This window comes from Acipenser ruthenus, chromosome 1 (genome assembly GCF_902713425.1).
Source record: "Acipenser ruthenus chromosome 1, fAciRut3.2 maternal haplotype, whole genome shotgun sequence".
Classification (NCBI taxonomy): domain Eukaryota; kingdom Metazoa; phylum Chordata; class Actinopteri; order Acipenseriformes; family Acipenseridae; genus Acipenser; species Acipenser ruthenus.
In genome coordinates, this window is record NC_081189.1 from 5,071,875 (window position 1) to 5,092,622 (window position 20,748).

General features: G+C 36.1%; 2 protein-coding genes across 8 annotated transcripts in view; one reads left to right on the forward strand and one right to left on the reverse strand.

The window, feature by feature from the left end:
* Positions 1 to 823: 823 nt before the first annotated feature.
* LOC117403975 (cyclin-H-like) lies at positions 824 to 11,137 on the reverse strand. 6 transcript variants are annotated; one of them, XM_059034146.1, is made up of 10 exons: positions 11,023 to 11,137; positions 10,077 to 10,204; positions 7,462 to 7,584; positions 6,993 to 7,066; positions 6,204 to 6,414; positions 5,718 to 5,881; positions 5,250 to 5,320; positions 4,751 to 4,859; positions 1,847 to 1,907; positions 824 to 1,207 (listed from the first exon to the last, which is right to left on the reverse strand). In XM_059034146.1, the coding sequence occupies exons 2-10, from the start codon at positions 10,191 to 10,193 to the stop codon at positions 1,172 to 1,174; spliced, it is 966 nt and encodes a 321-aa protein (XP_058890129.1). In that variant the 5' UTR covers positions 10,194 to 10,204; positions 11,023 to 11,137; the 3' UTR covers positions 824 to 1,171. The 6 variants fall into 6 exon arrangements, with proteins under 6 accessions (XP_058890129.1, XP_058890124.1, XP_058890125.1 ...); XM_059034141.1 differs by having other exon boundaries at positions 10,996 to 11,127; XM_059034142.1 differs by having other exon boundaries at positions 10,973 to 11,127.
* A 1,793-nt stretch (positions 11,138 to 12,930) lies between these two features.
* The window catches only part of LOC117403600 (uncharacterized), a 32,154-nt gene continuing 24,336 nt past the window's right edge, over positions 12,931 to 20,748 (forward strand). Inside the window, exon 1 of one of the 2 annotated variants that reach the window (XM_059034177.1) lies at positions 12,931 to 13,035. In XM_059034177.1, coding sequence (XP_058890160.1) covers positions 12,944 to 13,035 — 92 coding nt within the window. In that variant the 5' untranslated portion in view covers positions 12,931 to 12,943. The remainder of the gene's footprint in view (positions 13,036 to 20,748) is intronic. The other variant, XM_059034209.1, reaches the window with a different exon arrangement.

The following is a 20,748-nucleotide window of genomic DNA, read 5'->3' on the forward strand; positions in this document are numbered from 1 at the left end:
TATCATACTACTCAGATAAACAGTTTGGGAAAGTGTGTGTAATGCTGTCAATTAACAGAGATTCAAGCAGCAGTTCTTCTAGTGAATAGCAAATGAACACATTTCCCCCTCTATGGAGAGCTTGAGCTGAAATTATCAATTGTTTCAGTATTAAACTGTACTAAATTATATGGTACATGGTAATATTTCAAAATGATCTCATAAAATTGTAAATGTCATGTTTTCCCTCAGAAGTGTTTTGTTTAGTCATTTAAAAGGACAATAACCTAGGCTTTACAAAAAACATGTCCTTTTATTAGCATAACATGTACAATTCTGATAATGTAAACATTCACCTAAACAGGGATTACAATCTGATTCTGAAAGTAATTGTCATATAAATGCTGTGTTAGGATTTCCTGATCTGATTGTGTGGGATGATCGAGTTCTGGAGAAATAACAACAAATGATTCCCACACCGCAGACGAGCTTTTGTTCATGGAATTCATTTTTCTTTGACGTCCTTCATAAACAAATCCATTACGCCGACTTAAGAATAATCTAAAAGAAACACCTTTGATACGGGTCACATGTCTGCTGCTGCGCTCTGCAAGCCATGTCATGTGCTACTGGGGAAAGCCAATCCACACAACAGGAATTATAAACAATGATTTTTAGTACCAAAGAGAGCCTCTTTAATAGTAATAGACAGTTTGTGTATTACTGAGTAAACAAAATTGGACCCGACCTCGGGTCCGTGGCTCCGGGTAGACCCGTGAAGACCTCTACCCTGTTGTACATACATGAGATCATATTAAAAGATGAACCTTGTGAACACCACAACTTTAACATTATTTATTTATTATAAAAAAATAGTGGTATTTTAATTCAGAAAAGTAGGATACTTCTTCTGAAGACCCATTTAGCATACAACTATAGAATACACATTCCTAAAGGGAATGTGTCAACTAAATGATGTATTTGACAAAATACTGCAATACTCTTGCAGCAGTAAAAAGTCATTTGATCATAACATATGAAGTCACATGACTGAATATGGCAATGGTTTGCTTTCATCTTCTTTGCTTTATAAAAGCAGCTATTGTTTCAGGCCCACAGATGCAGGTGACATATCACAACACAAGTTATTTTCACTCATTGGAATTAGTTTAAACAGATTATGCTGCGTCCATTAAAGGGAATCCATATCGTCATCTGTCCACACCTCCTAGGAAAGAAAAAAAAACAACAGTTATAACTATGCCAATCCATGTATTCTCACTTTGTATACCAACCATATTGTATCTTAACCTATAAACACACAATAAAGCACTACCTTACCAGAGCCCATTATTCCAATGAATACATTTGTTTTAATGTAGTTTATTTATTAACTAACTGGTTGACCAAATAAATAGTTAAACTAAAAAGAAACACCATACCCATTGATTTGGCATTGTCCATGCGTTTTTCACTGGATATTACTGTGCACAATGTTAGATAACAGCTGATCAAACTTCTGATTACGCACAGTTAATAATTACACTGATCTATACAACAGCAAGCTATACAATCTGAATGGCACTCATTCAGTCACACAGGACATGGGCTTTGATTGGGATTTTTCATTAAAAAAATATTCTGTTTCTAATTTTGGTGCCATTCAAGTATTTTTTTTTTTTCTCTCCCACCCAAGCTATTGCATGAGCCCATTCCATACAAAAAACTACAATGTTATTATTATCACTTGCATACAGAAAGAACCTACACCGGATGCCTTGTCACTGTGGAACTTGTTACACACCCATAGTAAAAATACAAGGGTGGTCATGATCATAAAATAATAATACAAAAATCAAACACCTACCTCTTCCGTCTTGGATTTTTTGGTGACATGCTCATCATCTTCATATCCTTTCCTCCTCTTTCTGAAACATAAAAGCTGTGTTCAATAGCAAAGCAATGTATTGTTACCAAATTAACTAGTACAGTTGTTTTCCTCATTATGATGGGGCTATGTGTCTAGGCTGCTGAGTTTGGAACAGTTCCCAGCTCATGTACAATGTAATGCCTTGACTACATCCTACTAGCGATGTCAAGGTAAACTTGTACAAGCTTCAGATTTGTTTCCCGTTACTGTGTAGCCATTCCTGAAACATTTAAACAAAACAGAACACTTTACTTTAGTAATCAGAAACTAGGAAGCAATGTAAAGTTTACCTATACATTTTGTTTATTTTTTTCAGATTGGAGTGTACAATTATGTCAGTCCCAACTGCTCTCCAAGTCATGTGATCTCTTAACACCAAGAAACAGAAAGAGGAAAGAAAAATTGAAATTATTAACTATAAATATTTAATTGGGCTGCCAGAGGAACACCACTTCAAAAGATAGTTTGTCAAAGGTGTTATCTGTACTAGTCCATATCTGCATCTATCTGTACATCGTGTGTGTATTTCACTGTGTTTTTTCCGTACTAGAGGGATTTGGAGGGCCTACAAAGTGTTAGCCCCGATGTTATTCACTTGTTAAACTGTATGCCATGAAGATTTTTGACAAAAGACAGGGATGAATGTGTATATTCACAACAGCAGATTAAGGGTGAAAATACTATTGAAAATATTAAAAGCGCAACTTTTTTATACAGTAGATATGTCAAGCAAAGTAAGTTAATGTGTAACCCAGAAAATGAAATGAAGTTAAAGACTTTGTTGCATGATCAGCACCAAACAGAGTAGCCTAGACAAGCATAGATAGATAGATTTATGAATAACAGTGGACTTTATATAATTTCCTACTTGGACTTGAATAGACATTTGAGGTCTAATATATAAGCTTATGTCTGTATATAACAGTACATCTAATAAACAGCATCAATTAGTTATCACAAAAATCTTAGTTAAAACAACAAAAACAAAATCGATTTTATAAACTATATGACCCTTGGTTATATAAAAAAAAAGGATGCTTTTTTTCTTGTGCTTATTGCTGGATCAAATTCTTGTTTCTTCCTCAGCATTTGTAACAGGTACTCCTCTAAAACAAAAAACTTCGGGGCATCCCTCAACCTGTCACATATGCACACATGAATCTATGCCCAGTTTATGCATATGGAGAAGTACTGCAAATTGTAAATAATTAAGTTTGTAGCAGTGCATAATGAACAGAACAGTTTTTGTTCTATTTTATATGCTGAGTTACTGGAATAATGCTAGAGTTTTTAAGTAGTACAGTAAGACAGTAGCAGTTTTAAAATGGAGATGCTGATTTGGCTGCAAGTATTGTCACACTTCATAACACACTCTATAGCTATTTTCTTTATTACAGTATGACATTGAATACTTGTTTGTTATAGATCATGATTTCACTGAGCTGCTTCTGAAAGGAAAAGACTCAAGGAGCTACTGTTTATTTAAATCTGCGACATTTCTTTTTTTTCAGTATACTGAACTGTTTTCTTTTGGATTACATCAATATGTTAATGTTTTCTAGTAGTAAAATGCTTAAACAGATATTGTAAAAGAACAATGTATAGTTGTAATGTTTATTGTGGTACACCAGGAGTATAGCATTCTATGTACTGTGGCACTGGAAAGCTTTAGCAAGCGTTAACAGTAATCTTAGCCCGTCATGTTGGCTGAAACTGAAGTCAGGTTAAAAGGATAATACTAGAATATTATTTCAAAACATACAAACAATGATGTTTTACACCTTTCTATGTTTTTAAACCACTCCTTTAAACATGTGCTTTATGAAAATGTTGTATCAGTGAATAAACATTTTTAGAAGTTTAACAGGGAATGTGTTTTTTGCATACAGTACAATGTACAGATATTACAATTACTTGAAACTTTTTGGTCTATAACCTTTATGGTTCAGGGCAAAAATTAAGCAACAGGTGTATTACTTTAAGACTGTCATAATGTACACAGTATTATATTTCTGTAACTTTTGGCTATAAAAAGATCATTGTTTTGGGAGGGGAAAGGGGCTAGTGTGTTAAAGCTGAAATGCTTCACAGGTACATCTGTATCACAAACCAGAGTTTTGTTTATAGCAGTGACGGATCCCAAATTTCACTTTCAGTTTTTGCTCAACTATGTTACTAGCTCAATGAAAGAGACCTAAATGTCCCCGCATAATCTTTATCTGCCTAACAAATGAAGGACATCAGGAAGACACTTCTGCAATCCTAAGAAATACCGGCAGTTATACAATGTGATGCTCAAGCAACGTTCTTCTTCTGCGACTCACAAGCAAGTTTATGAAACATCCTTTTGCATGAGGGCAGCTTCATAGCTATTGAGAGTGATAGCTCCAAGGGAAAAAAGTCAGGGTGGGGGTTGTATATATATATATACACACACACATACACACACACGCACATACAGTGACATTTTTTTGCACATTTTGGGGGGGGGGGGTTATACTACCATAGAATCAATCCGCACCATCTACAGAACATCATGTCACACATACATTTAAAACAAACTAAAAAAAAGTTTTACTTTGTTTTTTTGGGGGTTTTTTTCTGATCAATCTGAATTAAAGATTTCTAATTGACAAGCTTGGTTTCTTCTCACCCAAACTAAGCTGTATTAATAACAGTCAAAGTTGTTATAATAGTGGAAAACACTAGTGGAGGCTTTGAGTAAATTGTTGATATATACTGTAACTCCTGAATGTGTCTAATACTTTTGCACAGCAGTGTATATTTGTGTGTGTGTGTGTGTGTGTACACACACACACACACAGGAAAACATTTACTTACAGGTTTCTGATTGTTGCAAATTCACTGTGAACCCTCTCGAGCTTTTGTTTAAGCATGTTAACCTCATCCACTCTTGGGGGCTCATACTTCTTTATCAGGTTCTTTATACCTACAGTATAAACAAGAAACAAGTTAAATACAAAAAATATTGCAGAATATTCCTAGTGCTTTGTAGTGCATTCTTGAGCATTATAAACTACTACAGCGGGTCTCTATGGGTTAAAAGAATAGAGACTACAAATATAGTATTCACAATTTTCCTATGAGCTTGTTTGCCACAGTTTATAGGTAACAAGCTCAGGTGAAGCTCATAGTAACGGAATAGTAACCTGGCCACTAAAACTGTACTATACAGGGTGTTTAAAAAGCCCTCAGTGATTGTATTTCTTTTGTCTTGGGCCAGGGCTTTTAAAACTTACATACTCTCAGAGCCCTCTAGTGCTGATCCCACAACACAACACCCTACACACTAAATAAAAACACACACTACTGTACTTACGCCTCATTGAATCAATCATCTTTGACAGGGTTTCCCTATCATCCTTCAATCCCATGCATTCTGTCAAATAACTGAAAAGGACAGCAGATTATTCAAACAAGATTAAAACTCAGCATTGTTCTTTAAATCAAACCATACATAATCTCACTGTCCATTATAGAATTTTTGGTTTAGTGAAGCCTGGTGGTTCACAGAGCCCCTTGATATTTCACTCTCTGACTTGCACATTAAAACAAATAATGACATAACCGAGAATGATCCAAATCCGAGAATCATTTCTATATCTTTGATTAACTATTGAATCTTGAAATTGCAAGTGAGTGAAGTATGTGTCTTCTGTGAAGACAGCATGAAATGCCTCTTACATTGGGTAAGTATTTAATCTGTATTATTCTGAAGACCTGACTTGGTGTCAGTTTAACTCTTTGCAGGATCCCTGTTTGTACACTACAGCAAAATGAAGCCTACCTTTCCATATTAATCCCTGCCCTTGATGCACCATTTAAAATAGCCGTCAGTGCTATTTGCGACGGTGGAAAAAGAAGACCAGCATCTGTCATGGTTGCTCGGTTTAGAAAATCATCCGCTGCTTTCCTCAAGACCTCGGGGTTCTCCAGCGCTGGGTACCTCGTCTGGAAAGAAATGTTGCAATCAGCACCTTCCCTGGTTTGTAATGAATTGCATTTACAGAGGCTTCCATCAATGGCTCTGAAGTACCCCAAATACAAACATCCCCTTGAGCCAGGAATAATCTACTGGATCCAACTCGTCACATTCAAATCTGAAATCGAAATAATGCTGCGAAAGAGTGGTCTGCAATAAAACATGGACTAGTATCTGCTGCTAATATTAAGCACTGGGAGATCTCCAAGTGTGTAAATCAAAAAAGTATTTTTTTTTTTTTTTAATAGTTATCTTAGGATAAAGAATATTCAAAACAGTGGGCTGCAGTACCTTCAAGTCAATAAGAAAGCCTTCAAATGGTCTGTAAGGATTATGGATAACGAGGTGGAAATTCAGTTGCTGAACAAGAAGCAATTCATACTCCAGGATCTGCTCCAGTGCTTTGTCTTGGCCTGCGGGACTTTCTCTGAGATTCCCAACAAACTGTGTGCTCGAGACATTGAACTCATCTACTTTACAGGCCAGAAAAGTGCAGGTCAGCCTGCAAATTGCATGTATTAAAAACCATTAGAAAACACTTATACAGATTTACAAATTAATGCAAACATCAACAACCAAATAGCATGCACCTCAAGAACCACCTGCAGTTTCATTCATGCAGCTTCCAGTTTAAGTGTTACTGAATAATCCAGCAGGCAATACTTGCTGTGTTGGATGTTAATACATTCACTGTTAAATGCCTTGGTCTAGCAGTAATCATCAAGGTGGTTTTGAGATGATTCAAGCTGAAGTTAGGCAGACCTATAGTCTGAGTTCAAGACTGTGACAGTGTAATATGAGTCCTTAGCGCCACACCTGGAATACTGGCCAACTGAAGGTGTAGTCAAGGTGTAGAAACTCTAAATTAAAATCCAATTTGGGAAAGCAGTTCTGAACCTCATTTGCCCAATCAATCAGGGTGTCTCCAGCACTATTAGTTCTACCTAGAGCTTCAAAGACATTTACATATTTTTGGTAACACTCCTCTGGAACCAGTTCCATACTCAAATTGAAGGTCCAAAAAGATGAATTCAATAAAAAATGAGAATGTGAAGCAAAAGAAAAAACAAAGCTACTCACATTATTATCCTGGGATGACATTCCATCACCGAGTTATTCAGGTAAAATCTCCGAAAATACATACATGCTGTACCCTAATGACACAGAAAGATAGAAACAAAAGGTTGTTAAACTGTACAGAATATCTGTATGCACTGCAATTACTCTTTTTGTGAATAGTGTAGTTCACATTTTTTTAAAGAACACATTTGCAGGGTTTGTTTTTTAGACCAGATTTACTAAGCTTTCACTCCAGCTGGGCTTTTCAACACAGTCCAAAGCACTTATCCAGGTCATACAACAAAATACTGAAACTCAACTACCCAGATCAGCTACGAAGATCATAAAAATATAAGACCAAAAACTGTTGAACTACTACTATCTTTAGTAAACTATTAAGGAGTCGTACCGATAACTCTACTGAGGTTAGTAGCTCATACACCATATGATCCTTCCTGTAAGTATTATTGCCAGTTTTACAGTTACCTACCACAACAGATTTTGGCATTACTGGCTTAAAAATGGCACAAAAGTCCAGAAGTCTCTTTTCATAGTGCTTAAAGATAATCTTCTCCTCATGGGGCTCCAGAAACAAAGACTCATTCACTGCAGCCTGTAGAAAACACAACAGGACAACATAGCCCGTTTGTAAATAATTCAACAGAAATTAAACGGATTGCAGTCAGGTCCTGTGAGGAGTGCTAGGATTAAAGAAACAAAACAAAAATAAATACATAATTCAGAGATTGGTCATGTGTAAGTCAAATGAAAGGCAACAAGCAGACTGAAAGAACAAAACTATCAAAGGCTACCATAATCTTGCATTAAAAATATGCTTACAACAAAAACAGAGGGAGCACGCTATGACTGCAGCGCTACTGTTCCTGAAAAAATCCACTGACCCTGTCCTTTTTTATTTTGACATGGCTTTGCAAAAGTGCTGCACCACAGAGTTGGGGTCAATTCAATTTTTTCAGTTCCAATTCCTATTCTGTTTTACAGCATAGTCTTTACTGAGGTTTATGCCATGGGCTTTATCAGGTTACCTGACAAGTTCATTAAGTTGTATACAGTATTTCTTTGCTTATAAAGCCTTTGTTGTAAAATGATTGGAATAGGAATTTGAATTGATTAAAAGGGAATTGGGATTAGAATTGACCCCAACGCTAATATTTTAGATGTCAAGAACAGTACTATGAATTAAACATACATTGCATTAAAAAGGATGTTTACAATGACTTTGTAAGATTTTAGAAAGATATTTCATTAGCGTTGCCGATTTCACTTACTAAATCGATGTTTACAACAGATGTACCCGGATCGTTCGGTCTGTCATCCTTACTTGCTTTCTATCTCAGAGGATGGTTAAATGTAATTATTGGTTTCCCTGAAGATTCTCTCGTAGCACAAAAGAGATTTGTTAATGTGCTGTGCCAACATGTTACCCCTACTACTAATTCCACTGAAGTTTATTTGTTAAACCATGTACTGTTAATATGAATGTAATGGTTACCCCTATTCACTTAGTAATGCTACCGTCAGTATAGCTTAAGTGTAATATAAATTTAAAGTCAAAACAAAGAATGGCTGAGGAAAGACATACTGTATGATTCTTACCTGCAAACCAACTATATTTATTAAAAGAAGGACCTTTAGCTTAAAATACTTTGAACCAGCAGGATTCGATACTATGATCTTAAAGCCTGAAAGATATGGCTTTGATGGTTGAGCTACATGGATTGTTTGACTTTCTGGTGAGATTTCAGTTTATCAGTGACTTTCTGGTGGTGTGTATATCTCGACTTCATACTGCATTTGTAAACTGCATTTGTAAATTGATAAACAAAATGTACAGTGTAAACAGATGACCGTTTTGAGAATCTTCAAAGTCTGTTGTGAAATTCCTAAGAATTATGATATTTGTTCTAAGCTTGTGCAATAACATTTAACAAGAGATTATCAACAAGATTATATAAGATATGGAATGTATATCCATCTCAGTAAGACAACGAATCTTCAATTTGTCACTGGAATGCGATGCATTTTGACCCTTGGAAGAATGATAATCTAATCTAACCTAACTGGCACTGACCTACCCCCTCCAGGCGTTACACGCTTGCAACACCCATTTCCAAAATCTGGAAAAGTATAATGTAAAGACAGTATGATGACATCAACAATCTAGTTCTGCAGAGCACCAACCACATTAAGCTGGCCAATTTGAAATCAGGAGAAAAATAAAACGAATTAAATTGGTTTAACCAAGCATGAAAAATGGCCAACCTGCGAATCTGAAAACTACAAGTAAGGAAATTAGGGGATAGTTACAGTAAACTAATACATTTGGCTTCAATAGGGGTTTAAAAAATGAACCACCGTTACCCAGAAAAGTTTTAAAAAGCTCCCTACTCCATCCTTTTCTATCAGCACCACATGACTGCACAAATTTCACTGTAAAGCCTTTAAAACGGTGAATAAAACACAGCTTGTACCACATTAATGTATTTCTTGTAGGTTCCAAAAAATAAAATAAAAACGTTTTCATAATACACAACAATCACGACAAAGCAGCCACAGGTGCAGAATGATGCTTATTTTAAACAAAAGCTGGACTGCTTGTAGAGTGGCCGTCAGTTTTAATCTTAAAATACAGATTTAGTGAAAAAAAAATTACCAAGAGAGTAAACTGGACCTCTGTTTTTTGTCACAGTCATGAATAACATTCACTGCTGTGATCGGAAAAGGATCTTGCTACTGGAAGGCAATGAATACCCTTAACTCAGTTTTACCTACAGAGTACTAACTTTGTATAATGCAGCACAGCTCAGTGCTCAATATCCACTGCCAAGAGGACTTCTTAAACTGCGGTTTCAACACCTGCAAGAACAGTTAACTTGGCTTCAAGCAGCAGCTAGCATATACCCACAGCACTGTGTGATATATTAATTCATATTGCTACATTCTGTGCTCCCACCCCCTACTCCAGCTGAACAATATATGCACCATACGTGCATTACTGCCTAAAACCACCTTGAGACATATTACTGTGTGACAATACATTCTGACCTACACATTATTATTATTACCATCATTAATGTATAATACCTTTCCACTTCCTAAGACTTTTGCGCGAAACTTCTGATTGGCTTGAAACCTCAGAGTTTCAAGGTCGTCTTCTTTTGGGAAAGTCCAGAATTTCTTTTGTGAGCTGTTGTGATACATCTCCCCGTAATCTTGAAAAGAAAATAAATTAACAGCTTATTACACTACTGCGTCGTTCCCTTGTTCTAAAAGATGTGCACCCAAGAGTGCTGTCAGTGGTCTTCTAAAAGAAGGCAACCAGTTTCACTTTCACATCAATTCAGATCCACAATGTATCAATTCTACAAGAGGCTAAAACTGCTTTCTTTTCATGTGCCGAGACTTAAGCTAAATTACCATGCACAGAGAAAGTTCTACAGAGTGGTATGACAAATATTTTGAATCTATCTCAACATGACTTTTTTATATTTGACTGGCAATGTAACAGGAACATGTTCATTCTGCATTTACTTTAAGATTTAGTTTATTTATTTACCATACCAGCAAAACCCAGTGCTGAAATCCTCTCTGGTTTTCAGAAGCTCTATATCAGGGGTGGCCAACCCTGGTCCTGGAGAGCCACAGGGCCTTCTGGTTTTTCTTCCACCAGAGATCTCAATTATTTAATTGAACCGATTATTTTCCTAATTGGTTAACAACACTAAAAATGTCCAGGTCTCAGCAGAGTCAATGGAACAAAACACTGTTCTACTGTAGATTTCAAGTTTGACTCAATGACATTTAAAACTATGCAAAGGAAATAAAAAGTATGCATATCTATCACATCTTAATCTCGGGGGTGGTTACCTCCCATGCGTGTTTGCTAATCAATGCATTTCCGCCTGTTAGTGCGATGAAGTCAGGGGACGTATTCGGTTTCAAATTACAATGTAACAGCACAACAAACTAATATATATTACCGTTCCTAAGCCAAACATTCTACCTTTTCAAAATCCACAGCAAAACAAACCTCCACAGCAAGCGACGTTCACTTCTAAGGACCCTAGGCTGCCCACAATATCAAATTCTAAAACACAGCTGTGTAGAACTCTTCAGGCAGTACCTAAAGACAGTTAGGGGTCCTTTCAAATGTATTCCCAAACAAAACTTTATTGATCCACGGCTGAATACAAAGCGACATTCGCTTATTCTGTGAATTTTTGTCTCTCACAGATACAGGGGGACACGTTTATGTTTGAGTTAGTGACGCTATTATTAACATGAACAAAGTAAATTATAAAAAGGCTTGCTGTGTAAGTGTATATACAATATATTGTTAGAGAGAGATGTAGCGTATCCATTAAGTGCCATCCGCATTTGGATAGGGTACTTTGTCATGTTTTGGATAATTTTTAAATGGCATCTATCTCATGTTTGCTTAGCTTTAGAAAAATATACTGCAGTAAAAACATTGCAAAGTGAAGTAAAGAATTGTGAAAGCATGGTAAAAACAAAACCTTGCAAACACATTGATATATATTTTTTAAAGCATGGTAAACAACAACAATAAATAATGGTGAAAGGATAATACAGTATGGTTAACATTACTATGGCAACATACCACGGTGTACTTTTATAAGGGCTATTCAACTAAACACAACCATTTAAAGCTCATCACAGCCAGCAGTGACTTTTAATAAATGAATGTAAAGCTATGTGAACCAGTGTCAGCGACCAATGGTCAGGCCAGGTGCATTGAAAGCGACATCTCTTTGCAGTCTGTGCAGTGCTTGGCAGACCCACCCTGCCCATGCCAATCACAATTTCAAGGCACCACCGAGTGCCCTGAAAGGTGAGGCCGAGCACCAAAGCTAAGCAAGTCAAAATGCTGTGATGCATGCTTATGTTTGTCTGAACTATTTTTACTCTCCAGTACAAATGTTGTTTTTAAATTGCAAGAGTTGTGTAACACCTCCTGTGTTATTAAATACATTTATATGATATTTCTTTAATGGCAAGCTTTTTAGGAACATATTCCATCGCAATTTGTAGAAAGTAGCAACTTCTTTTATGCTTTTTTATTGATGTATACAAATAATTATTATTGTCATTATTATAAAGTAATAACTGCTTAACTGTGGGGAGAATACCAGTCTTCTGGCAGTTCATGAACATCACAATAAATTAATGTTTGCTTGTATATTTAGTGCTCTGTGTGCTTGTGTAAATGATACAGAAACGTTTTTTTGTTGTTGTTTGTTTGTTTCTTTGTTTGTTCCAGCATTTGAAAAATATTCTGTATTTAAATGCATGAAAAAAATTGCTTACAATATTAGGGTAATAATATGTTCACTAAACTTTGCACATGAATAATGGGGTATATTTACACAGTCTGGGGGGATATGCAAATATAAAATTGGAGCAGATTTCTCAAGTGTACTGGTGCTGTGCCCCAGATGACAGGCAATTGCTCACAACATCAGAGTCCATTTTACAAACAACCAACCCCTCCCCCACACATTGCGCTTGTCACTCACACCTTACGAGACAACTTCAGTTCCATCTAGACGACAGCTCCAATAACAGCACAAACTATACGAGAAATGATTTGATTTGGCAACCCTGGACCACAGATGTTGCCAGTAAACTAGGTGTGCTGTATACCTGGAGGTAAATGACTTGGTTAATGTGAGGGAAAAGCTGTAGCAGTGTATTTATCCTCACACATTCACACAATAAACACACTATTGTTAAGCACATGTACTGTAAGATGATCAAAAAAGACCTGCACCTAAATGAGGCGTTCCTACAATGCTCCCTCCATAGGGAATACAGTCTACCCTCCATATTCATGGCTTGCCTATTTCCCAATTTGCATAAACATGAGAAATGTATGAATAATAAATGGCCCTTCCTTGCATTCAGCGGGTGTCATTAATTTGCATATCACCATGGCACTACAGTTTTATTTTCTGTGTGCCGTGCCTTATCATCAGCTCTTTCAGCCAGCAAAAGCCAGATTCAAAGAAAAGAGAAAATCCAGGTTAGTATTTATTTCTCTATTTTTCTGCACAAAGATTTTTTTTTCTTCTTAAATTTAAAGTAGTTTTTTTTTAAACAGAGCAGGGAGTATCATACAGGAATGGTATTGACTATAAGGATTCCCTCCATCACATAAGTGCCACCATTTTATTTGATCTACATAAACATTAATTGAAATGAATTATTGATGAGTTCTTTCTTTTCTTTCCTTGGGTGTTCATACAAGGTGTTTTGAAGGGGTTACATGCTCTTTCATTGCTCTCAACTCCTCTTTTTACATTTTTCATCTGAATGAACTCTTTCCAACGCAGAACCTCTTTGCTCTGCAAAATAGAAGCTGTACAATACAGCTGAATAACAGCAACAGCTTCCATCCCAATACGCTCATGTTTCCAAGAGCTTCTCATGCAGACCCATTATAAATTAAAATTATGTGAGCTCATTGTTTGGTTTACAGGCTCCCGTAACAAGGCAAGATGTACTGACATTAAAAAGCTACTGTCAATGGTAGAGCGAAAGAGGAAAGCTTAGATTGTGTGTTTATGCAAGAGAACTTGTTCCCATTATTACAAACTTGTAATCCACTTAGTCTTTCATTACTCTAATATAGCTAATCTTAAAGACATTTCAGGCTTTTGTGGTTTAGAAAACAGCTATGAGAGTTTTGTGAAATGGAGTATTGGTGTTTTATATTTTATAAAAGTTCAGCAGTTTGTTGACTCGCATCAAATGTCTCCTCATTTCTGTATTCTTTTCCATCACTTAGCATCAGAAATATAATTGGAACAGAGCAGAACACGTGCTAACTTTAAGAAACTAGAACCAACCAGCTAAGCAATATAATTCAGAGGGGGGGGGGCTATTTTAAACAGTGGCAGATCTTAATACAGGCACCTCAAATGTCTAAACCTCTTTGTTCACGGCTCTCATGTCACAGAATTTGTTTTGTTTATAGTAATGCTAATAAGTGGATATGTGAATCACTTCTGGAGGGAACACCAGCAGGATTAATATAGTTAAAGGACAGCTTTATATAACTCCAAGCCTGTTTAGACAATTCAAATACACCCCAAGGTCTCTTAATAACCCTAATATATGTACATACAGATTGTAAATAGTTTGTCTGTTTGTTTCGTCGTATCTGTCAGCGGGTTGAGGAATGCTGTGGATCAATCCTCCACAGCTTTGTTGTAGGTCTCCATAGACTGTGCTTCATTTGAATGGCATTGTGTATGTTTTGCGTAGTGTATGTTCTGACTCTGTACATGACAGAACTACACACTGTTTCATAGGTTTTGATGGAGCAGCTTGTTGAGCTCTTCTAGTAGGGGCTGGAGTTCAGTTCTGAACTCTGTAATAATTTGGTTAGTGATTTTAAGACATTGATCCTCTTACATCATTATTATAACTGTGGTGGAGTTTACAGATAATAGGTCCCTTTCAACAGCATCCTCAAATCAATGGTAGGGCTGTCTGTATGGGACTGAATTACTCTTGTGCCAAATAGGTCTCAATGAGGCCAAAATGGCTTTTTGGATTTGGAAGTGGAGTATCCCATTCCATGCTGTTTGAAAAGACTGCACGTCACCATGCAAATAAATTGATGTATTTAAACACAAGTTTGATGAGCACAAAACAAACTGAAGCTGTGTCTTTTGCAGTCTGTTTTTTGTATCTCTTTCTGGTGTGTCTTTGCTACTTTTCAGTCAGCTCTTGTATTTAATGTAACAATCTTTCTTTTTTCCCTCTTAGTAATATATTTCAATTTTTTGTATGGCTCTATTAATTTCCTTGGTCAGCAATATGGCCATTTTAACCAAAAAGATTGCACAGCACTGACTTGACTGTCATTTCATGGTGTTAGTGCAACCTAGTTGCAAAATATTATATATATATATATATATATATATATATATATATATATATATATATATATATATATATATATATATATGTGTGTGCATATGCATTATATGAGAGGTAGATAGACAGATTTATTAGAATGGCAGAGTGACTGTTGGATAGCTGAGACAATAAATATTAAAAGTGAGTGAGACAGAGGGGGGTGAAGGCTCAGTACACAGCCAGCCAGTTGATTAAGAGTGTTTCCAACACATCCTGACAGTATGCATGTGGTGGGAGATGGAGCACTTCAAAGACAGATACGATCACATTGGCAACATAAACACAGATTATATTAGTGACTCCCTGATCAGGTTACTCTGATTTGCCCCAGGTTTTCCTTGCAGTCAGTAAAAAGTCTCTTTGAAATGACAGCGCCCGCGTTGCGAGGGAGACGGCTTTCTGCAGGGCTGCAATGTTTGTCTTCTGATGGGTAATAAACTGCTATTTGAAAATCTTAAGGCGTTATATGGGGGTCTCTCCACGGACTATCAAAGAGTCTAGCTGTATTTTAGAAACACACATTTTTTTTTCTTATGCTACTGTAAAAAGGCAGTATATATTGGTTTGTCTGTGCAGTACACTTTAGAAACATTTGCCACTAAAACATTATAAAAAAGGAGGTCCATTGTGCTGTCTCCTCTTTTCCTCTGCTTGATTGGCTATGTGGGACAGAACCTTGTTAATCATGTTTAGTAGGGGTTGAATCCAATACAGCAGTCTGTTACCGCTTCCATTTTGGTAAAGGGAATACAGTGACAGCCAGTGGAAAGAAGGTGGTGCTAAGCTTACAGTATTGGGGCTTTTGCAGCACTTGTCATATTCCAATAAAGGCATAATTCTTCATAAAGCATTAGCTGCAGCACTACAGAGCAATTGATATTCTTGTCCCTCATTCCAGATGCATATTCGCTGATGGCATGATAAATTGGGTGCTTGTCATCTACTTTTGGAAGACATTACATGACAGAGTAATGCATTTGTTTCAATATCCCTAGATTAGGCAAAAAAAGTAATAAAAGGTAATCATCTATTGTTGTATTCTCAAAGCACAGATGACAGGACACAGTCCTTCATAACTCTTTAAAGGGGAGTTCTTTATTATTATTATTTTTTATGTAATAAACACATTACTTACTGTTACCTACTTGTGCGGTCTGTTTGGATGTTGTAGTTTTATTTTAAAATCTAATTTTGCTTGGAATGGGTGGATATTGATATGTTGAGTTTATAACAGTGATAGCCAGGGCAGAATCTGTTCTTTTTTTCCTGAAGTTTTCCTGCCAGTGTGTCTGCAAGAGAAAGAACTTACAAATGAGCTTCGTACAGACCAAGCCATTGAAATGGCAGGCTGTGCTCATCAAAGCTGGCTCACCTCTGTACAAACCCTATTAGCCTGAAGCCATACCACCTGGTATTCGGAATAGATTTGGTGGTAAGCACAGTATATGGGAAGAGAGGCCTCTAAGGAATATCCGATTCTGTATGGAGGCTGGTGATAGCGGCTGAGATGTAACTATTTTCCCAGCATTGCAGTTGGGGTCACAGTGCTATAGTAGGCGTGGTCCTTTGAATGAAATGTTCAAGTTTATTTTATGCATTGCGTCTTTCAAGCCAAAGAAACCCCAGAGTTATTGATTATTTAAAATCCTATGCAACGGGCAGTGTTGTGGGATAAACTGCCGGTACAGATTCTGTTTCCTGTCGGTGAGATGAGGTTCAAAGCAATATAATCACAAATGCAGTAGAGGTTGGCTCTTTTGCATCGTGGTTAAGACGCTCGCTTGTGAAGTGTGATGTTGCTGGTTTATACCCAGCCTTTGCTCTGTTACACCATGTATACACCAAAATAACTCTAAAAATATTGTTAAATACACCCTATTATATGTCTGGTGCATTAAGTTAAAATCAGCAGCGTGGCTTTCTCTGCCTTCTGAAAATCGCCATTGGTATTCAGTTCAGTCAAGTTTACTTTATAATTATTATTTATTTGTGTTCATACTGAAAAGCATAATTCAAACTGTTTATTAAAAAAAATAATTTATAAACGCAAAAACAATTCAATTAACTAGGCCCATTATTATTATTATTATTATTATTATTATTATTATTATTATTATTATTATTATTATTATTATTATTTACATGTACGTTACAGAGGTTCATGACTGGCAGTATTGTGCTTTTAAATCACACAAAGCTAGATGTTTGCAGTACTGTCAGGGTGTGGGTTAATCTTTTTTTTCTGTAGATTTGTGGTCGCCAGTTTTCTTCCATTTGGAATATGCAGATATTTCAATATTTCCTGTAGGTGAAAAGCTGCTGTTGCTACATGGCATTTACCTCCTGTGATCACTTCAGGGGTTATAGTTCATACTCCAGTAGTTCATCTGCAATCAGGCCAGATTACCTGTGAAATGTCTGCACATACGGAATAAACAGGAAAAAACAAAGTACAGCAAAAATATTCTCATGGTACCAAAAGGGAGGGACCACTAATTATGCTAATAAAAGCAATTATGGGTAAGACAGTTGATTTTTATAGTATTGGTTTGCACTTATTTAATATGCCAGCATATATTTTAGTATAACACCCATTCAAATAGCTAAACAGAATATAAGATGGTGCTTGTAATAATAATAATAAAAAAAATAGTATCAATATTTGCACGAAAAATTGAGAGAGAGAAAATTGGTTTCTGATATAGCGAAGATTCAATCAATGTCAATGAGATATTAGAGCAAACATTATAATGTAATAAAGAAAAACAGGAAAACAGCCGTTTATAAACTGTAATAGTGTAACATTGTTGGAATGCTTCGACCTGCACTCGTGTTTGTTTTGGATGGTTATTCTGCTAATGGTTTATTTATTTATTTATTTAATATATAAATTAGGAATAAAATCTTTAAACTTCAAAGAAACCAAAATGAAGAGATGATAATTAAATCATTTATAAAATCATCTACAGTAAATATATGATGACTGTATTATTATTATTATTATTATTATTATTATTATTATTATTATTATTATTGTTGTTGTTGTTGTTGTTGTTGTTTTATATAATAGCATATAATTCTATACCAACACCTATTGTGCAATATGTACATCCAAACACCCAAAATATTAAATAATATCAACATTGAGTGAAAATGTTTGTATAGTTGTATATTTGAAATGATAACTAGAGGAATTTACTAACATGTAACCTTTCCCATCTGAATTTCACATTCCTGTACTGGCCTCACATTCAGTGGATGGGTTGGGTTAGCTTGTGTCTATATTTCTTTTCTTGGAAAGATTTTGGCCACGAAAAATAATACCCAAGTATATACAAAAATCCTAAAACAAATATAAAGTAAAAGAGGACTGAATTTAACTAACGCTTCCATAAGACTCATACACCACCAGTTCTGCCATGTTGTGAGCTACTCATTTTCAGATATCAGTTGAAGCTAATTTGTGAGGTGAAATTAATTCTTTTTTTTTCTGTAATGGTGTGAATTAATTTCCCTGTTACTTTGACTGCAACCCAGTTGCTATGGTTACCTGCCCAGGCCTGGTTACAATAAAGAGGACCAAAGACAAGGGCTAGAGCTACTTTTAGCTTTTAGTTTGTGAGGACAAGTACACTGCCTCACAGCATTACAGGGAGAGTAAGTGCTCCTGCTTAGCAACATATTTTTTGTTTGCGGTTGACAGTGTTTATATTTGATTATTGTAAACATCCCGTTGCATAGTCAAACCACGCAGCCTTTCTTAATGCAAAACATCAACAAGTTATTTTGGGGGCTGGCTGTGGGATTTTCAATATCTTCTACTTTATGTTTTATCAATTTATTCTGCAATATTATAATATAATGCAGTGGTACTTGAATCAGCTAGCAGGATAATCTGACAGAGAAGGGGGGTGCTGTATTGTACGTCTCCAATCAAATAAAAAAAAGCAATTTTTCAAAATAGAAATAACAAATAAAAAATCACAGAGCACCAGGTTTCAAATCCTGGAAATGAGGGGAATGTGGAGATCCAATGACACCATGTTTCCAGCAGTATAGTGTACAGGAAGCCTCCCTTTGATCCAGTTGGCTGACACACTGTCTGGAATGACAGGCAGTTATCTCAGTCACAAAGAATGATTTGAACAGCTCTCATTACCATACACAAGACTTTTTTTTTTTTAATTACACACCAGTCGTGGGGGGGTGGGGGCTTTGGGGTGGGTTGTGGGGGTGCTCAGGTTGGTAGAAATTTCCCCCACCCCCCACCATCCAACCGGTTGCCAGGGTATGAAAAAATTGTTTCGCTACTGAATAAATCTCCAGCACATTAAACAACTACTCATTTGCATAAATGTGTGATTGAAGAATCCAGCGGTGCTATATTTAGCCTGAAGTAAACAGTAAATGGATCTATTTTCCACAGCTGTTAACATAATAGTTTCATTTGTGCAGCTGAATGGTCGGTTCACTTTGGAATGGTAGAATGAGAGAGAGACACACACAGAGAAAGAGAGATTTTTTTTTCCTTCTGCAGGATGGAATCCTGCCCAGTCGTTAACGATAACTGCCCAGTCTTTCCATTCCAGTTAAAACTCATGCACATTTAGCAGGTGGTAACCTGTAACCTATAATGTTATTGAGTTATTTTTTCTTGAACATTCTGGAGTCTATTTTAATGATCTAAACACCACAGACCTTTAATGCTACATTACTCTTGCTGGTGCTTTTTTTTAAATTAAAGATAGAATATCTAAGCTGTACAAAATGTAATAATTCTCTCACCTACGTATCATTCATGTTAATTGGTTTCCAGTTGCTGCTTTGATTCAGTTTTCTATTACTTGACACTTATTTTTGAGCTGTGTGCACCTGGGTTATTTTGTAGTTTTACAATGACCAACATGTTCAGTATGTTGGGAATCTAACTGGTTCACAGCAATATTATACACCATTAAAACAGGCTTCTAGTCAGATCCCAAGAAGGGCTTTTTCCATCATCAGTGTGAGATCAAACTGATTATCAGTCTCATCTTCAACACCTGTACAAGCTTCCCCATAATAAAAATAAAAACATCAGGCTCTTCGGCTCTCATTCGCGCAGCTGTTTACTCAACCAGCCCATCAACACGCAAGTGTCAGCAGGGAAGCTGGTGTAGAAGGGCAGACTGGTAATCAAATGAGTCTCAGCCGTTTACCTTTAGTCTCACCTTGATGATGCAAAAAGCCCTTGTGGGGAAACGAGCTACGAACCATGCTGAGCTCAAACATTTTAGAACAATAAGTTTGAAGGATGTGATGAAAAATGAAAGTAATACAAAACAAAATATGGTTAAAATATGGTTAAACTGTCGACAAAATCATATGAACCATACCGAAAAAACAAAAAGAGAAAATACCTATTTGTTAATATTGGTAAATGTTGCCAAGCTATAAGCCTAATATTATATATATAAGGAAAACTTTTCTTTTATATATATATATATATATATATATATATATATATATATATATATATATATATATATATATATATATATATATATCGTTCCAGTAGTACACAGCCTCTGCAAAGTCTTTTAAATTACCCTTTATATCATGGTGCCATGTCGATATCTTTCTGAATAGGGAGGCCAGTTAAGAGAAATAGATGGATGTATACAAGTGGTTGAGTAATGTATTACTCCTGTGGGCTTTGTTCTCTGTATAGGCTGGCCTTGTCCAAGGGGAAGAAAAGCCTATTACAACAGCTTGAACCCTACTGTGGGGGATGTAGTGTACCTGATTAGAGAATCACAAGCCTCTACAT